This window comes from Puma concolor, chromosome B2, assembly GCF_028749965.1.
Source record: "Puma concolor isolate L17-30 chromosome B2, mPumCon1.1.hap2, whole genome shotgun sequence".
Classification (NCBI taxonomy): Eukaryota; Metazoa; Chordata; class Mammalia; order Carnivora; family Felidae; genus Puma; species Puma concolor.
In genome coordinates this window covers 112907108-112925677 of record NC_141671.1, presented here as the reverse complement: position 1 = coordinate 112925677, position 18570 = coordinate 112907108, and the positions used below count along the sequence as shown (strand labels likewise).

The window sequence follows — 18570 nt, the reverse complement described above, 5'->3', positions numbered from 1 at the left end:
AAAGTTCCTTTGGGGCACCTGACTGGCTCAGTCAGTGGAGCATGTGACTTTTGACTTTGGGGGTATGAGTTTGAGCTCCACATTGGGTGTAGAAATTGCTTTTAAAAAAAGGGGGAAAAAGTCCCTTTTGAATCCATTAGGTGTATACTATTAGAAGAGTACTTGGGGACAATTTACATTAGTTAGAAAAGTGGCATGGCTTTTGGGAATCAGTTACCTACTCTGTAATGGAAGTTACTGGGGGAAAATATCTATGGACCTGAACGATAGCTCTGATGTCAATAAGGTGTGTCTAGAACACAGACTGCATGACATGTATGACCATGTATGTCAATTGGTGAAGACAGTCTTCATATTCATATTCGTATGAATAATTATTATTAGCACTTCCTTTCACTTGCTCAATTTTGATAATAAATTATAATATCACAACTCAAATTACAGACAAGGCTGACTGAATAAATTCAAAATAGTACTAATACAATACTAACAAAATACAAGCTACACACTTGGAAACGATATTTGTAGCACACATAAGTAACAAGAAGTGAGTAGCAAAAATTAAATAACTCTAAAAATGAATACAAGACATTGATAGAACAGTGGACAGAAAAAACTGGGTAAAAAGATATAAGTAAGCATCAAAAAAAGCCCACAAATGTTTTATAAGCATATCAAAAGATGTTTAGTCTCTTAGTATAATGGAATTTTAATTAGAAGCACAATGGGATACTATTGGACATGTGCCAGATTGACCAAAAAAGAGGAAAATTATTATTCTGGGAACGTTAATCATATGAAGCAATGGAAACTTACCATACACTGTTGGTATGAATGTAAAATTTGGGGGAACATTGTAGCATTTATCTGGAAAAATTAAACATGAGAAAATGCTATGAACTAATGATTTCACTTCTAAGAAAATTCTTCAACATGTGCACCAGGAGACATGTGTGGGAATGTTTAAAGCAGGATTATTTATAAAAGCACAAAAATCAGACATGACCTAATGTCCATTGGCAGAAGGATGAATATATAATTATTAGAATGTACATATAGTGGAATACTGTACAGCAGTTAAAATTAATCAGCCACAGCTACTCATGTCAACATGGCTTCCATAAAAAGTTAAACAACGATGTTGAAGCAGTGCCAAAAATGAAAACTAGTTAAGGGTACTCCATAGGCAGGATCCAGGGCAGAGGTTTAAGAATACACAGAAGCAAAGCAAAGAAGTGATTTAATTGGCTGTAACTTAAATGTTTGCCTTGTTTGGGAAGGTTTAGTTATTTGGATGTCATGATAGTTGCTCTTGAGTTTTAGTTTCTCAGATTCCAGAAAAATCTAGAAGACTCTGGCTTTGGTTTGTTTCTATAAGCCACCAAAATCGCTAGAGCTACCCCAGTCTAAGAGCCTCTGTATGTGACTATTTTATTTTTTTTTTTTAAATTTTTTTTTCAACGTTTTTATTTATTTTTGGGACAGAGAGAGACAGAGCATGAACGGGGGAGGGGCAGAGAGAGAGGGAGACACAGAATCGGAAACAGGCTCCAGGCTCTGAGCCATCAGCCCAGAGCCCGACGCGGGGCTCGAACTCACGGACCGCGAGATCGTGACCTGGCTGAAGTCGGACGCTTAACCGACTGCGCCACCCAGGCGCCCCTGTATGTGACTATTTTAACACTGCATCTCAACATGATGTTTTGAAAGAAGCAAATTACAAGAATTAAACAATATAAATCAATATTTATAAAGTTATCTCACTAAGCAATATAGTTCAATCTATGAAAAATGGTCTTGTCTTTGTTTAGAGATAAGTACATGTAATAAACAACTGTGTTAAAAAATAAGAAAATGATTAATATAAAATTTAGGACAATAATAATTCTGAGATGAAGGAAAAAGCATGAGGTAGTGGAATGAGTAAGAGGTTTCAAAAGCTTTGGTGATATTTTATTTCTTAAGCTTGCTGGATGTTACAAAGGTATGCATTTTTTATTACCATTCATTAAAGTGCGCACATATGTTATATGCTTTTGTATCTTCCATTTATATAATATTTTTCATAATTAGTCAGGTTTTAAAAAAACAGAGTGAGAAAACAGAATTGGTGACACTGTCACAACTCCCTGGAGGCTGTGATGGACCACAGAGAGAGGAGGCAGCTGAGGTGGGAGGTGTATAGAAGTGAAGGATGTGGTTGTCTGCAGTGACATATTATGTTTCTGAACTGATGTGAAAGTGTCACTGAGGTGGAAAACTGATGCGGTAGCAGATAGAAGCAATATTTGCAAGAAAAAGACCTTGACTTGGCAGAAGGAGAAGGGAGGCAGGATGGACTGGTATTAAATTGGGGTGGGGACCCATCGTCCTTTGGGATTGAAAGGAAAACAAATGGCGCAGGTATGTGCTGGTGAGGTGGTGAAAACAGGAGGTAGTGTAGTCTGCTTTTATTTTCCCCCTGAATCTCTCAACAGCAGCTTGCCTCTACACTGCAGGATATTGGAAGTTTGAGGAGGGGAGAGAAGGCATGAACCAGTTGTCTAGAATGGGAAAACAATTTCCATAGGTCTGTGCTAGTATCGCTGATCAGTGCTGAACACTCCCCTTAACTACTGAAATGTGACAACTCAAGTGAGACCTGAAGCAGTAGGAGGGCCTTCCTCAAGTTTGGATGGCTGCTCAGGTGGCAGACATAAAGTAGTTTTGTGTTTTGAGGGTGTCATGGGCTGAATTGTGTGACTGCAAAGGATCTCCTAAAGTCCTAAGTCGGTACCTATGAGTGTGATTGAATCAAGTTAGGATGAGGTCATACGGATTAGAGTGGGCCCTGAATCCAATGACTGGTGTCTTTAGAAGGAGAGGAAGATTTGGAGATGCACAAATTCATACAGAGGGAGGAGAATCATATGAACAGAAAAGGAGGAATTGGGGTGAGGCAGCTATAAATCAGTAAATGCCAAGGCCTGCCAATAACCACCAGAAGCTAGCAAGAGGCAAGGAAGGATTCTTTCTATGAGAGTTCCAAGATGGCTTCAGAGTATGGCCCTGACAGCACCTTAATTTTGGACTTCTTGCCTCCAGAACTTTGAAAGAATAAATTTCTGGTGTTTTTAGCCACCGAACAGTTTAAAAGCAGCCTGAGAAACTACTGGTAACTGTAAAAGCAGATCACTAAGTGAATGATTTAACCATGGCTCATTTAAATATTGATAAGATTGGGGCGCCTGGGTGGCGCAGTCGGTTAAGCGTCCGACTTCAGCCAGGTCACGATCTCGCGGTCCGTGAGTTCGAGCCCCGCGTCAGGCTCTGGGCTGATGGCTCAGAGCCTGGAGCCTGTTTCCGATTCTGTGTCTCCCTCTCTCTCTGCCCCTCCCCCGTTCATGCTCTGTCTCTCTCTGTCCCAAAAATAAATAAACGTTCAAAAAAAAATTAAAAAAAAAAATATTGATAAGACTAATGAGCAGGAGCAGTGAAAAAGGGGTAAGGTCAAAAGAACAAAAGTATTGATGGAGTCAGATACCATTTGGAAAAGGTTCTTTTTAAAAAATTTTTTTAATGTTTATTTTTGAGAGAGAGCGACAGAGTGTGAACAGGGGAGAGGCAGAGAGAGAAGGAGACACAGAATCTGAAGCAGGCTCCAGGCTCTGAGTTGTTAGCACAGAGCCTGATTCAGGGCTTGAACTTATGAACTGCCAGATCATGACCTGAGCTGAATTCGGATGCTTCACTGACTGAGCCACCCAGGTGCCCTTATTTGGAAAAGATTCTTGAGTAAGTGAGCTGTAAAATGAAGAATGGTGCCAGAGAATAGGATTTGGGGGATCAAAGTTTTGGAAGCAAAGTCCAAGAGTATGTTGGTAGGGGGCAGGAATTTTGTTTTAAATGAGGAGGTCAAGGAAATGAGAGATAAAGCATACATATGAACTGTGTGTATGACTCCCAATCCTAGTTAAATATGAGTACCTTGGAAAGCTTCCAAATATATGAATACCCAGGGCTCCTTTCAGATTCATTAACTCAGAATCTCAAAGCTTTCAAAACTCTATAGCTCACCATAGACCTACTACATCTGACACCCATAGACTTGTAATAGCCCCCAACTTATTCTAATGCTCAACCGTGATTGAGAGTGGTTCTTAATGAAATCTCACAATAGTAGAGGAAGACAACTATGTGCAAAAATAGAGTATAAGGTCAATAATGACAATAAGAGGAGGGATCAAGCCAGATACAAACTGATAGTGTACACTTCAAAGGAAATGAGATTTACGGAAAGCCAGGAGATAACGACCATTGAGAAATAATAGACACTTTGGTATGTAAGGGTTGGGAAAACAAACATTCTCCATTTTAGAAGACTGCTTGCAGAGTTGCAGAGGCCTTAGGGAGCTAGGGGGTGGTTAAAAGAAGACAGCAAAGCTCATGCTCTGAATAGAGGCTGAGGATACTGGTGCATATACTGTAGTGGAGAGTTGGAAGGACTTTGGTAAGGATCTGTTTTTAGGAGAAATGTGAACTCTGTTTTCTGCCGGAAGCCTAGGTTCATGGTGGTTACTGAGGTAAACACAAATGGGGATCACAGAAGGATTCAGCTTGATGGTCTCTTAGGGGATATTTGGTAATCAGTTTCCAAACTATGGTCTGGACCAAAGGCATAAGCATCACCTGGGAAATGATTAGAAATGTAAATTCTCAGGACATGCCCTAGATTCTTTGAATCACAAACCATCTGGGCTGTGTCTGCATTTTAACAGCTCACGGGGTGACTCAGATGCATGCTGAAGTTTGAGAACCACTAGTGTAAAGTCTTTATCTGGAAGGTGTACAACAGCCAGGGGTCTGCATAGTCCTGGAGCTCAGGGTCTTAAGACAGCCTGGAAGAGGTTATTTACATGACTTCTTGCATAGGCTCAAATTGCAAAGCTCATGATATCTAATATGGTAGAATTAAAGCCTGAACATGATGTGAAGGCCTCTTCTGACATCTTATCTTTCTCACAGCCCAAGGTCTATGGCATAAGGATGGAGGGAGAGGGGGCATGAAGAGTCCTGTTGTGTGGTTGTTCCTAGAGCTCAGCTGCTGAGTGCATATGAGTGAGGGGGATACGTACACATACTAATGAAAATAAAAGTAAACATAAAAATACAGGTGGCCAACGAGAACAACATCAAAAAATAAAAAGTCAGTAAAATGAATAAAGATTTGTAAATATTCACCAGTTCATTGTTATTTTTGTTATTTTCCTATAGACTGGAGAAAGTTCTTTCAATTAGCTATGATTCGAGGTCCAAAATTTTGTACTAGGACCAGCTTTTCAGATTATGTCTTCCAGACAGCTCTCTTATATTCCACACCAGATAAACTACATGAGAAATCACAAGAGGCCACTTTGGCCTTTAAAAAATTTTCTCTCTCTCCAAGCAATATTCAAATGGAATTTTCCATAATATTACAGCTAATCTTTTATAATATAGAGCTAATTGATTGAGATCAAATACTGCTTGCCATCCCCATAATTAAAGGCTAAGCGAAAAAGTCCTCTTCCAAACAACTCATACATCATTTTACATTTGAATATAAACTAATTAGTATTCCAGTGTATTTTGTGAAATAAGCCACCTTGTTTTATGGCCACTACTTACATAGGCATTAAAATTTAATACGGCAGAGCAGTATGTGGGAGAGATAAGAGAGTTCATTACTTTAAAAATATGTAAGTACTTTATAGAGTGGCTCTTCTTTGCTGCTTGCTTTGCTCTCAGGCGCCACACATATTTTATCTTTTGGGCACTTTTAGTCTTGTCTGACTTACAATACCATAAGATATCGACCTGGCATCTCTGATATCCATTTCTCATTCTTTAATATCTGAATTTGCAGAAACTGAACGAGCCAAAGAAGAGGCTGGTGCTGCCTCAACTAAAAAAGGTAAGTGCAGCTTGAAGAAAAAGATGTCATGGCTATAGCTTATTTCTGCTAAGGTTCCTAACTTAATGTATTGTTCGGTGCTTATAAAAGAGGTCTAATTTATTGATTTTGGTATTTCATTGACACAGAAACAAACCCACTTTGCATAAGATTTATGGTATCCATGTTAACAAGGCTTTTGTGTTCAGTGTTCTAGTGCCAATGGTTTCACTTCTTTAAGGTCATAAACTAAAATGAGTAATTATAGTCCACTTGCAAGTTAGTTTTCAAAAAATTGAAGAAATGCTGCTATTCAAGCTGAACAGGATCCCAATCATCTGGAGAGTATTCAAGTTCAATATACTGCCTTAGGAAAGACAGGGCTTGAACAAATGAAATATGGACTAGTAGAGCTTATGTGAACAATGTTCACTTTGTGCTTGCATAATATTAAATTAGAAAATATTAAATTGAAATGCTCACTTGGGGATATTTTGCTCTAAAAAATATTGGGAAGTTAGGGATTTAAGTTTTCAAAGTCATTTCTCTTGTCATATCTAATCAGAGGCCTACATATATGAATCTTGATGCCTTTTAGGAGACATTTAAATAACATGTTTAAAACAGTAATATGCATTAAAAGTAATCATCATGAAGAAAAGTTTTACATATTCCCTATTCAAAATAATCTGGAACAATTCTACAACTTGTGATTCTTCTTTACAAATAGAAATGAAGTCAGCAATATATCCAATGTTTTCGGAAGTATCTCAAGAGACAATTTAACAACCTTATACTTAACATACACTCACACACACACACGCACACACACAAACCTACACACATACCATTTCACACATACTTCCCTAAAACAACATCACCTTTTACTCCTAAAAAACTCTCTATTGCATATGCTTTATAAAGAGAATATATATCAGCACTCTAGGAAGACATAAAATGTAAATAACACATATCCACATTCTCAATACCAAGTAATTTATATATGTATAATATTATATATGTGAATATAAATATATATTATATATATGAATATAAATGAATACATGGATATAAATTAATATAATATACATTTATATATTAGTTAATAAACCATAATATAAATTACTATAATTAATTAATATATAAATTAATGTATAAATTAGTATACATATGTATGTCTAAGACAAAAATTAGATAAAGAATACTTTAAGAAAAGATATAAATTTTTGTAAAGTAATAATTAGAAGCTAGAGTTACTGAAATTAATGGATGCCTTCTCTTAAATACAGTTCTATTTATTATTCTAAATTTACCACACATAGGAATAAAATGTTTCCTAATTGTATCTTTTTCTAATAACCTAAACTATTTTTGATAAGTGATTGAAGTAAATTTAGCTCAGTATCAATGTGTCCTAAGCAATAGAGTCATAAATCATCGAAGTCACTTTAATGTATCTCATTCTTTTGTGGTGTCTTATTTTCAAATCAGTTTTCCTTGTTGGCATTAAGTGGAATGTGGGTAATGCTTGTTTCAGAAAGGATGATGCCATGGTATCATGAAAAGGCTGAAGGTCTATAGATTCAGGAAAAGTCATTAATATAGGGAAGGGTACAAGTGTACATGGGTCCAGGAAGTGAATATGACACCAGCATATGGATATGTGTTAAAAGCAAGAACAAAAGCAAGGCAAAGTTGTGGTTCAGAATTGGTAGCCAAGAGTGAGGCTATTGGGGTGTCCAAGTACCGGTATTTGGGTTTCATTTGGAATTAGATTTCAAATATAGAGCCTTAGGAAATTCCTCATTATGAAAGGCAGCCTGGAGACAGAGTTAAGAAGAGAAGATTTGAGGCACCTGGGTGGCTCAGTCAGTTAAATGTCCGACTTCGGCTCAGGTCATCATTTCACAGGTGATGGGTTTGAGCCCCATGTCAGGCTCTCTGCTGACAGCTGAGAGCCTAGACCCCAGTTCGGATTCTGTGTCTCCCTCTCTCTCTTCCCTTCCTCCTCTCATGCTCTCTCTCTGTCTCTGAAAAATAAATAAAAATGTTTAAAAAACTAAAAAATAAACTAAAAAAAAACAAGGAAAGATTCAACTACTTGGAGGCTGAGCCCTGCACAGACTCTCAATTACTTGGAGCCTGGATATTTAGGATAGAAATACAAACACACATAGTTTGAGTCCAATCAGATCAAATTGGAGTGAACAAAGATACTTAACTGGGACTGAACCATCACTTTGTTAACTCACTGGGAACTTCAACCAAAAATGGTCCCTGAGTTTATAGTATGGCCAAACATTTCGGTTGGGGTTAAGTAGACCTGATTGCTAGACTTAGAGTGAAATGAAAAAAAAAAAAACTAATCTTTTTATGAAAATAAACTATTGGCACCAATTACTTTGCTTCTAGTAAATCTTAGGTCTCATGCCTCAATTCTTAACTTAAATATGATTCTGCACATTGGGTTTGCCTGCAACCACAGCACGGCAGAAGAAAGTGATCCTTCCAAAGCTGTCATAAATAAATGGAAATTCAGGTAGTGCTTTTCCAATTTAACAACTTACAAAAAATAGAAGTCAACATATACTTCATTCATTTGTCAACTAGTTTTTCTGTCCCCTACACCCTCACTGACAATCAGCCACACAAAACAATAGAATCTGTTTCATCATGGATTTAGCCCCTAATCTCCACAACAGTTAGCATATTTTACAAGATGTTCAACTTGTAGTCTTTTCAAAAATAAGTAGAATAAGAAAATTATGTAGGGGTTATTTTTGTTTTCAAAACTTTGGAAATTGTTTTTCTGCATTGAGGTTTGAACTAGGAACTGTATATGCAATGTTAGGTGGAAATTACTAATTTTGCAATTGTTTTAAAATTTTCACAGTTAAAAAAAAGTTCTTTAAATTAATTGCAATGTGCCAATTTATATATCTAGTATAAATTGTTTGATCTTAAGCCAGATTTTAAGTCATATTTTCTTTGGGGATATATATATATATATATATATATATATATGGTCATCAATATATCATCTTACCAACTTAAATTTGTTTTGCAGTATTCAAATCATTTTTACTTTCATTTGACACATATTTATGGTTTACACACTGTATACAGAATTAAGGGAAAATGTAGATGTTAATCTTGTTATTGAACAACTTAAAATACTGAAAAATATGAATTTAAGTTGTTTAAACCTCATTTTTTGCTATCACATAAAAGTTTTCTACGTAATTATAGTTTATGGTTTAAAGCCAACAGGGTAAGAAATAAATACAGATAGATTTCCATAGGAGTTTAAAAATGATTTGTACCTGGGGTAAAGCAAAGATTTACTACCTAAGATGACTTTAGAGTTAAGTCTTAAATAACAGATAGAATTTTGTTATGTAATCATTAGTTCGAAGGGTAACCTGGGTACAGGTAAAATAACAAGGCAGTGGTGGGAAATTTCAGGATGTATATGAGGAATGGCAAGAGAGTTACAGATAAGGCATGAATTAATACAGCCTGGGCTAATAATGCTATAAAGAGGCCTGATTTTAAAATTGAACTCTATTCCATGAGCAACATGGAGTTAATGAAAATTTTAAGTTTAGGAATAACATTCAGACATTTGCTTTAGGAGGAGGTAGGGTAGGTAGGATGCAATAATGTAGGTGACATGTATTAAGACCTGGTATTAATTATGAGATTGCAAAGGAGGGATATTAATAGAATTTGACAACTTACTAGCTTTGGGAGGGAAAAAAGAAATGATTTAATGACAATAAGTTTTCAGACTGGGTGCTAGAAGAATATTATTGATATTCTTATAAAAATTAAGAAGGAAGATGAGAAGTAGTTTGGGGAGGGAAGGCAAGATTTATTTTAGACATATTAAAGTGCTGGCAGCACATGCAAGTGACTTCCCATAGGTGGTTCCAAATATAAAACTAGAATTTCAGACAATTGCAAGACTGTAGATATAGAGGTGGGTGTCTTCTGCATGGGATTACTGGTGGAGACAGTTAAGAGTCCATGAGCTTGTCAGGAAGAGACGGCCTAGAGTGAGAACAGGGCTGGTGTGGAGTGTTAGTGAACATTGACATTTGGAGGAAGGAGGGCAAGGAAAGTCAAAGAAAAAAAAAAGGACAGAAAAAAGTGACTAGAAAGATGAGGTTAAAGAAAAATAGATGTAATTATGTATAATGTCATAGTCACCACAGGAGAATAAACCATCTTGGTGACAAGGTGGAGGTCACCAAGTCATTGCCAAGCAGATAATTATTGATTTTTAAAATAGAATTTTTGGGGCACCTGGGTGGTTCAGTCAGTTGAGCATCTGACTCTTGATTTTGGCTCAGATCATGATCCCAAGGCTGTGGGATTGAGCCCTGTGTTGGACTCCATCCTGAGAGTGGAGCCTGCCTAAGGTTCTCTATCTCTCTCTGTCTGTCTCCCCTTCCCTCTACCCCTCTCACCCACTCATGTGTGCTTTCTCTCTTGAAATAGAAAATAATAATAAAATAGAATAAAATAAAATAAACACATTTTTAGGGGAATGGCACACTTGAAAGCTAAAGAAGGACAAATTGAGGGAAGAGGTAATGAAACATACAGGCAATCATGCTGAAGAAAATGGCTTGGAATAAAAGGAGAAATAGGTTAGTAGCTTGGTGTTCTTGTTTAATTTAGAGCCATCTCCCCTTTAATCTCAGAGGTAAAGTGTTTATTGTTCTTGTCAAGACTAGCTTCTCCAGTTGTGTCCCCTTTAATCAGTCACCCATGCATTTTTGTGGTATCATAATCTTTCCCATTATTGATTTTGTTTTGGAAATAGTATTCTCAATTTCAAAACTCCTTTCTTGGTTAATATTTCCCTCTCTGCCATTTTGTCTCCTCCACATTTATCCAGTCTTCTAGACACTGGAATGCTAGCACCCCTTCTGAGCTCCCGCAAGGATGAGGCTTCTGTCTCTACTGTGCCGCTGATGTTCTGGATAATGCTGATGATTTTATCATTGCTAAACCAAAGGAGCCATTCGGCACTCACATAATAGGCTTCTCAGTTTTATTTACCATTTTATCTCTTCTCTAAGCTTCTCTTTTGTTGGCTTATCATGAGAACATAGCCTCCTGGTTCTCCCCCATATCCTCTGACCTTTATTTGTGAGTTGTGTTTCTTTTTTCTTTGCTGACCCTTCAATTATTGATGTTCCCAGATTCCATTATTAATCCTCTGAACTTTTCATTTTATATTGTCTCTTTGTGAGATATGTCCACTTTCAAGGTTGAAATTCTGCCCTATATCCTGAAGATTCCCAGTTGTATGTTGCCACTTCAGGACTTCTCTGTGAAAAGGTTTTTTCCCTCAAATTTCAAACTTATATGTTCAAATGTCCAACAAACACCTTCAAATATAACCTGTTTTAAACTAAATTCCTCGTATCTCCTTCCCAACTTGCTTTTCATTATCATTGGTGAAAATACAATCTCTCTTCACTTCACTGGAAAACGGGGGGTGATTTTTTATCTTTCTTTACTTCATCTGATTAATCTCCAAGTGCTGCTGATTTTATCTCCTTAATATTTCTTGAACGTATTTCCTCCTATTCATAACTGTGACTTTCATCTTAATTTAAGCCTTCACTATCTTTTGCTTGAACCACTGTAATGAACTCACTATTGCCCTTATGCTCTTTATTTTTATTTCACTAATATTCATTTTACCAGAATTTCCCCATAGTCATAGTAAGTTATTAAAGTTATAAAACTGAACAAGTCATTCAATTTAAAACTGTCTTTTTCCAAGTTGACCATGAAATAAAGTCCAACCTTGTTAAAATGACATAAATCCCTCAAGATCTGACCCTTATATTCCTTCTCAACTTCATTTTCAGGTATTCCCTGCTTTGAATGCTACAACAAATACCATATTGCTCATAATTCCAAATTCAGGAATATGATGTAAAATTCAGGAAACATGGTAGAAGCAAAGGATGGTCTTGTGAATACATTAATTAGTTAGCATCATTTGAGAATTGATGAGAAGCCTCTCTTTCCTGTCTCTCCACTATAACATATATCCAAGGACCTTTGTACCCAAGATGTAAGACTTTTTATTCCACAATTAATGATTTGTTCCGTTGTTTCAGTCAGTGACATCTCTATGCACTACCTTTAAAATTTGATCAACCCTTGGGCAGATAACATTGCATTCTTATATCCTTGAAAATAATAGTTTATCATGCTAAGTCTGTAGGTCTACATCCCTGAAGTAATGTATAAATGTCATGTGGGGGACTTTTCAAACTATAAATACTTTTCCACCACTCCTCACTTTTTTACCAGGATTCTAATATATCCCATCTCCAAGTAAGCTTCATTGCCTATGTACAAGCCCTTACTGCTAATGGGAACACATCAGAGCCTTAAGAGTGATTAAGGTCAAGAAAGGAGAGATTAAATTGTACTGGAGAAGTGGATCCCTGAAGGAAATTGAAGGGGAGAATAATGAAGTAAAAGCCTGCAGCTACAGGAAAGTAACTTCTCCATCTCATAGTTTAGCTCAGGACTATTCCTAATTCAGGCATTACTTTCTAAGAGTGTTAGTTGCTTTGTTTCCTTTATATTAGTTGGGATTTCTGAAGAAGTGCGATATAAATCTTTTCACCCTAAAGTAAACCCTTCCAAATGTAGAGCAAAGAGAATTTCTCTCAGGACCAAAGGAGATTTCAGGTACCCTGTAGCACAGAAAAAAGATTAAGCTCTTCTTTTGATTCCAGGAAGTTAGAAAATCCACTTACTTAGATGAGCTATTTATTTCTAAAGTTTACTCTCCATAAGATTAGGCTTGATGAATTTTACATCAGAAGTAGAAGTGAAAGGATCATCATTTCATGCAAAATGTGTTATTTTCTGTACAGATAATCAATATTTTCAGTGACCTTTTCTGAGTAACAAAAAACTGCTATAAAGGGGACTATCCTCCTTTATTTAATATGAATGTAGAACCCATCATTGGAAAGAAAACTTGTTCTTTTTGTGTAAATCACAAATTGTTTACTTAGAGATATTTACTTTTCAAAGGATTAAAATAAAATAAGCTGAAAACTACATATTTGCTATACAATATTTATAATGGGTCTTCTGAACAAAATAATTATGAATAAGACTATATACCCATGGGCTTTATTATAATTAAAAATTATCAGTGTTTCATTTCCACTAATGTACCACACATTTTACTAGCTCCTTTATGTAAATAAAGTAAATTCTGACTCTAGTTTGGAATTCAAGGCCTTCTATAATTGGCCCTATCTTCTATTTTTGGATTATTCCATATCTACTTTGGGGAAACCTCTGCTTCAGATTAATTTGTTCACTTTCCTCTATGTATACCTAAGGATTTTATGCTCCTCTTTCTTCACATCTTATTGGCTACACCTAAAATCAGTCCTATTCCTAGAAAACCACTAATAGCAAAGCTTACCGATTTTCCCTCTCAATGCAAGACATTTCGTATTAAGACATATTGTTTGTCAATTAGCACATTTAATTGCTAAGCAAAAATATATTAATCACTTGTTATATTAGGAACAATGCTAGATACTGTAATAAATGCAAGCAATACATTTCTAAATATCCCATGTATCAAAGAAAAAAAATGACAGTAAATTTTGGATATATGTTGATCTAATGTATGACAAAAGCATTACATTGAAACTTGGGATGCAGTTAAACAGTGTTAGGGTAAAACTTACACACTTTAATAATACTCATTAGAAAAGTAAAAAATCTGAAAATTGAATATCCAGAAAGCCAATAATTTTTTAATACAGAAAATTAAACCCAAAGAAAGCTGAAGGAAAAGAAATTTAAAAATGTAATAATAAAGGCTAATGAAGTAGTAAATTAAGTTGTACAATAGGGAAAGCAAAACAGTCAAAGTTAGAGTCTCCATAAAACCTAAAAAAGCTGATAGACTGTTATGAAAACTTATTTAGGAAAAAAAGAGAAAGCACCAAACATCAATATCAGAAAATTAAAAATAGGCATCATTACAGATCCTACAGAAAATTAAAAATAAGAACATTTTCCAATAAATGGACTCATATTTTGAATCCATAATCCATATTTGAATCCATAATTCAAATCCATAAATACGGATTCATATTTTGAATCCATAATTAATCATTCTTCCCCAAAGAAATTTCTAGTCAGATAGCTTCACTGGTGAATTCTTTCAAGAATTTAAGGAAAAATTGACACTAATCTTACACTAAACCTTCCAGGAATCTAAAAAGAGAAAACAGTCACTTATTTTATGGAGCTAGAATAACCTTGGTGCTAAAACCTGACAAGAACTAAAAAAGAAACATGCAAGCTACCTTCTTTGTGAACATAGAAACATAGGCCTAAACAAAATATTAGCAGATCAAGTCTGAAAATATGCATGAAGGATAAAATGTCTTAAGGTTGGTTTTGTTTTGGGAATACAATCTTTAAAAAAAAAAATGAATGTAATTAACCAGATTAATAGAATAAAGGGAAATTACATTCATCATAGTAAATGCATTTGATATAATTCGTCCCTAGAGTAGAAAGAAACTTCCTTAATCTGATAAGATATCTACAAACCATTGGCAAATATCATACTCAATGGAGAAAAGTGGAAAGATTTCCAACTGAGAATTAGAACAACACAAGGATGTCTGTTATTACCACTTCTATTACATATTGTATAGATATTTTAGCCAGTGAAATAAGGTGAGAAAACGAAATAATATGTACAAGAATAGAAAAGTAATGAATAAAACTCATTACTTACTGATGAAATTATTATCTACTTGAAACAATCAAAAAGGTCTACAACTAAACTATTATGACTAATGAGTAAATTTAGCAAGTTTCTGTAAAAAAAAGTTATGTTACCCCCCTTCTCTGGTTCATGACATTTTTGTTGAAAAGATCACGGCCAGTTACATTGTAGACATTTTTGATTGCTTTGATTATTTCTTCAGAATATTATTCAATATATATTTTTATATACTGTATTTAATTAAACTGAAAGCTAAATCTTTGGCTTAACTGGATTCCAGTTGACTAGTTGGATGCTTTGGCAAGAACACTTCAGAGTGCACGACGCTGCATATCACTAAGAAGTCAGAATGTCCGGATGTCCCATTATGAATGAATGGTTCTAAGTTTCATCAGTGGTTGTGTTGGTGACAACCACACTGCTTCATTTCAAAGTTGCATTTTCCTCCGTGCAGCTCTGTGGGGCGATACTTGGGTGTGATGGCAATGTTCAGTCCCCTCACTCACCTTCATCAAACAGCTGCTAGTATCCTCTGAAGATCCTTACTTGAATCAATTATTTCAGTGGGGTACACTGATTTGGAGTGAATAATTTCTAGTGTTTTGATGTATAAATAGGTAGACAGTGAGTAGTCCACTGAAAGCAATAAATCTTAAAGAAAGCATAGTTCAGGATAAACAGCATCTTATTTCTCTTTTGGTTACCTGTGATTTTGGATGACTTTATTTAACATTTAAATGAATCTCAAGCATGACTACACTGTCCTTTCAGTTGATTAAGTTAAGTTAAGCTTGAATTTAAAACAGCATCTAGGTGACATTTTCAAGACTCTGAATGACTCCAGCAATAACCTGGATTGTAAATCAATTAATCATAGTCCTGTCAAGTAGAATTCCTTGTAGAGCTTGTTTATCAAAGTAGAGTATAAAAGGAGAAAGTAGAAAGGGGCATGGAAAAACTAGTCAGAAGCCAAGAAATTATTTCTTTTTTCTCTAATTCTTTAACATTCAATTTGAAATCGGTTTCAATTGGTTTATAGAGAAATGAGAAAAGTTGAAAAACTCTAAAATAGCTTGTTTAGAAGAAAGAGCTGGCAACGAATGAGTTACAAAATGCATTTTTGAGCAGAAGCAGCATTTCCATCTGGAACTTTTATTTAAGCCTTATCTCTGCCTTGCAGCTGTACCTGGAAAGAAGGAAGAGAAAACAACCAAGACAGTGGAGCAAGGTAAAAAAAAATGAAGGAGGTTGACATTATCTTCTTTAGAAAGACAACAACATGAGGAGGAAAGCACTGGATTCAGACAGGAGGAAGACAATAACCGTTCTATCTATTGCTCTCTATCACTGTCCTTGCATGCTTTTCTGTTTCAGGGAGGATGTGAGGCAGCAATCTGGGTTTTTGTTCTTTTGTATAACTAAACTTTGAGTATAAGTTCAGAGCAGGAAAACTCCACAGACTTCTTAATTATATCAGGGGAAATGCTGAAGATGATTGGGAACAAGGAAATGATCTGGGGTAACTGGTAGACATTTTTCTGTTTGCTTTGTGCTTTTACCACCACCTTACTGATCATAGTTTAAAGAATAAAGATGGCACAATTCAATTGATGCAAAAACAACATCTAATGCTTACAAAATAGTATGTAACACTTAAAGGGGAAAAACACCAAAAGTAAATTATTTGAGCTTATATTGTGACTTCAGCAAGTGATTCTCCCAAGAGGTCTGAATTTTTAATATTAAAAATCATAATGTTATAAGTAATGCATTTTATTTTTATTTATGCAGCTATATAGTACATATATCACTCCAAAATTTACTTGATAGAAATGCAAGAGTAAAGTGAAAACATTTAAAGTGATGTTGGGCCTTCTGTTAGAGCTTAGCGTGCTAATAATTTTATTTATGATTCCCCCACCATTTGTTTTTTCATCTATCATAATATTTACTAGTTATTGTAATAAAACAGAACTAGTAATACTTTTGTCAAGAGTGAAATCAACATAATTTTTCCTCTGAAATTTGGGAGTAATTAAGTTCCTATTTTCAAAAATGTAGCATTTTTGATATGAACAGATCAAGAAAATCCTTTAATTTCTCACATTTCAGAGAAGTAAGTTAAAGTTACGAATTCAACTAAGTTAAATGATTGGTCAAATACTTATTTCCTTGGGCTTTTCAAAACAAAATCAGATTACAATTATATTGAAAAGTTTTCAAATGAGTTTTGGCTTCTGGGGACTTCCTGAAATTTTAGAATTCAACAGAATGTTTCTATCAACTTCATTTGATGTGGATATTTCCATCTCTGACAAAGAAAGTAGAGGAATGGTACGACATCCAGTTTTAACTCGTTCACTTAGGCAAGGAAGGCCCTGAGCCTAAATTTCTTCTGGGGGAAAAAACAAAAACATAAACGGAATGACTTCTATCTGACCTGCCTATTCAACAAGATGTAGAGCGCAAACAAGAAAACATGGGAAAAGATATGAAAAATGATAAATTCCTAGATAATTGCACAGTCCTTACATGAGCATATTTCCTTATCAAATCAACTTTACGACAGGTGAGATAAACTATCAAACCGTGTCAATTTAACTGTTTCATAGTTTTTTTTTCTTCTAGTATAAAGGTGTTCATTGCTCATCTTTGGCATTTGTAGCTTTGCTTTTAAAGCCAAAGCATATTAAGAGAAGACTGACAACAGTGTAAAATGCCCAACACTAGTACTTGTACCTAAAAAATAAGTAATTTAAACACAGATTGTTTATTTTTCATACCTGCATGTTGGTGTCAGTTTCATTAATTCTATAATGTTTCCTCAGGTAGGTAGGAGACTAGAATTGGTTCTTAGAAATGTGAACTTACTTCTTCAGATAATTTTATAATTCGTTTTTTTTATGAAAGATACCTTTTATCATATAAAATCTTAGGCTTTTCGCTTGTATAAAAAATGAGGTTCTTTCAATGGCTCTTTTTATATTGACTTAGTAAATCATTTCAATTTAAATATCGTAAAGCAATAGCTTCATATAGTTCAACTATAGATACCATAAGAAATAGAATATTTGGGTAAATTGCATATTTTTGAGATGATATGTCTATGACTAATCATTGATATGAAAAATATATTTTGTGATTTAAAAAATCAAAAGTTTATGTAAAATTAAGTCAATGATATTCTACAGATTTCATCAGAGTATTCTAAAATTTATTCATAAGATGAGGCTTTAAATCTATTTTGTACTTCTGCAGTTTTTAGTTATCTTTAGAAGCATAAATAATCTAAAACTAGTATATAAGGCATTGAAGTATGATTAAATAGTTTTTAAAGTCATTTTTATTCATTTAAGCTTGTACTTGTAAACTTGCACTTGGAAAAATATTATTTACAAACTCTTACTAGATTTAAAATACACTTGGTGATCTATATAAAATTGTGTATATTGAACCTCTGTACTTAGTCTGAATTATAATTGTACTCAGGACACATTGATTAAGCTAAACTTCACATTATGGGAAATTCATAGAGTGAAAGGTGGAATGAATTTTATTTTAACATAATGTAGTAAACTAGACATCATATCACGTAAGAAGTAGAAATTTAGTTAATCTAACTTCTGCAAAAGTCCAAAAATGTAACTCTATTTTATCTCTAACTCATGATGAACCATGTGTTTTTTTAGTTATTCTTTTTGTGAGGATCTTAAAATGGCTGGACTGGAATTTTGAGTATAAGGAAACACTTTATAAATAATTTCTCTACTTTAAAGGTGTACCTTTAAAGATGTACACACACACACACACACACACACACACACAACCACCACCATTAATTATTCCT

At 34.7% G+C, this 18570-nt stretch overlaps 1 protein-coding gene across 28 annotated transcripts in view; it reads left to right on the top strand.

Annotated features, from left to right (window-relative positions):
* The window catches only part of TRDN (triadin), a 400175-nt gene that overhangs the window by 263145 nt on the left and 118460 nt on the right, over nt 1-18570 (top strand). For all 28 annotated transcript variants that reach the window (XM_086707737.1, XM_086707736.1, XM_086707734.1 and 25 more), the window contains 2 exons: nt 5885-5932; nt 15904-15951. In XM_086707737.1, coding sequence (XP_086563863.1) covers nt 5885-5932; nt 15904-15951 — 96 coding nt within the window. The remainder of the gene's footprint in view (nt 1-5884; nt 5933-15903; nt 15952-18570) is intronic.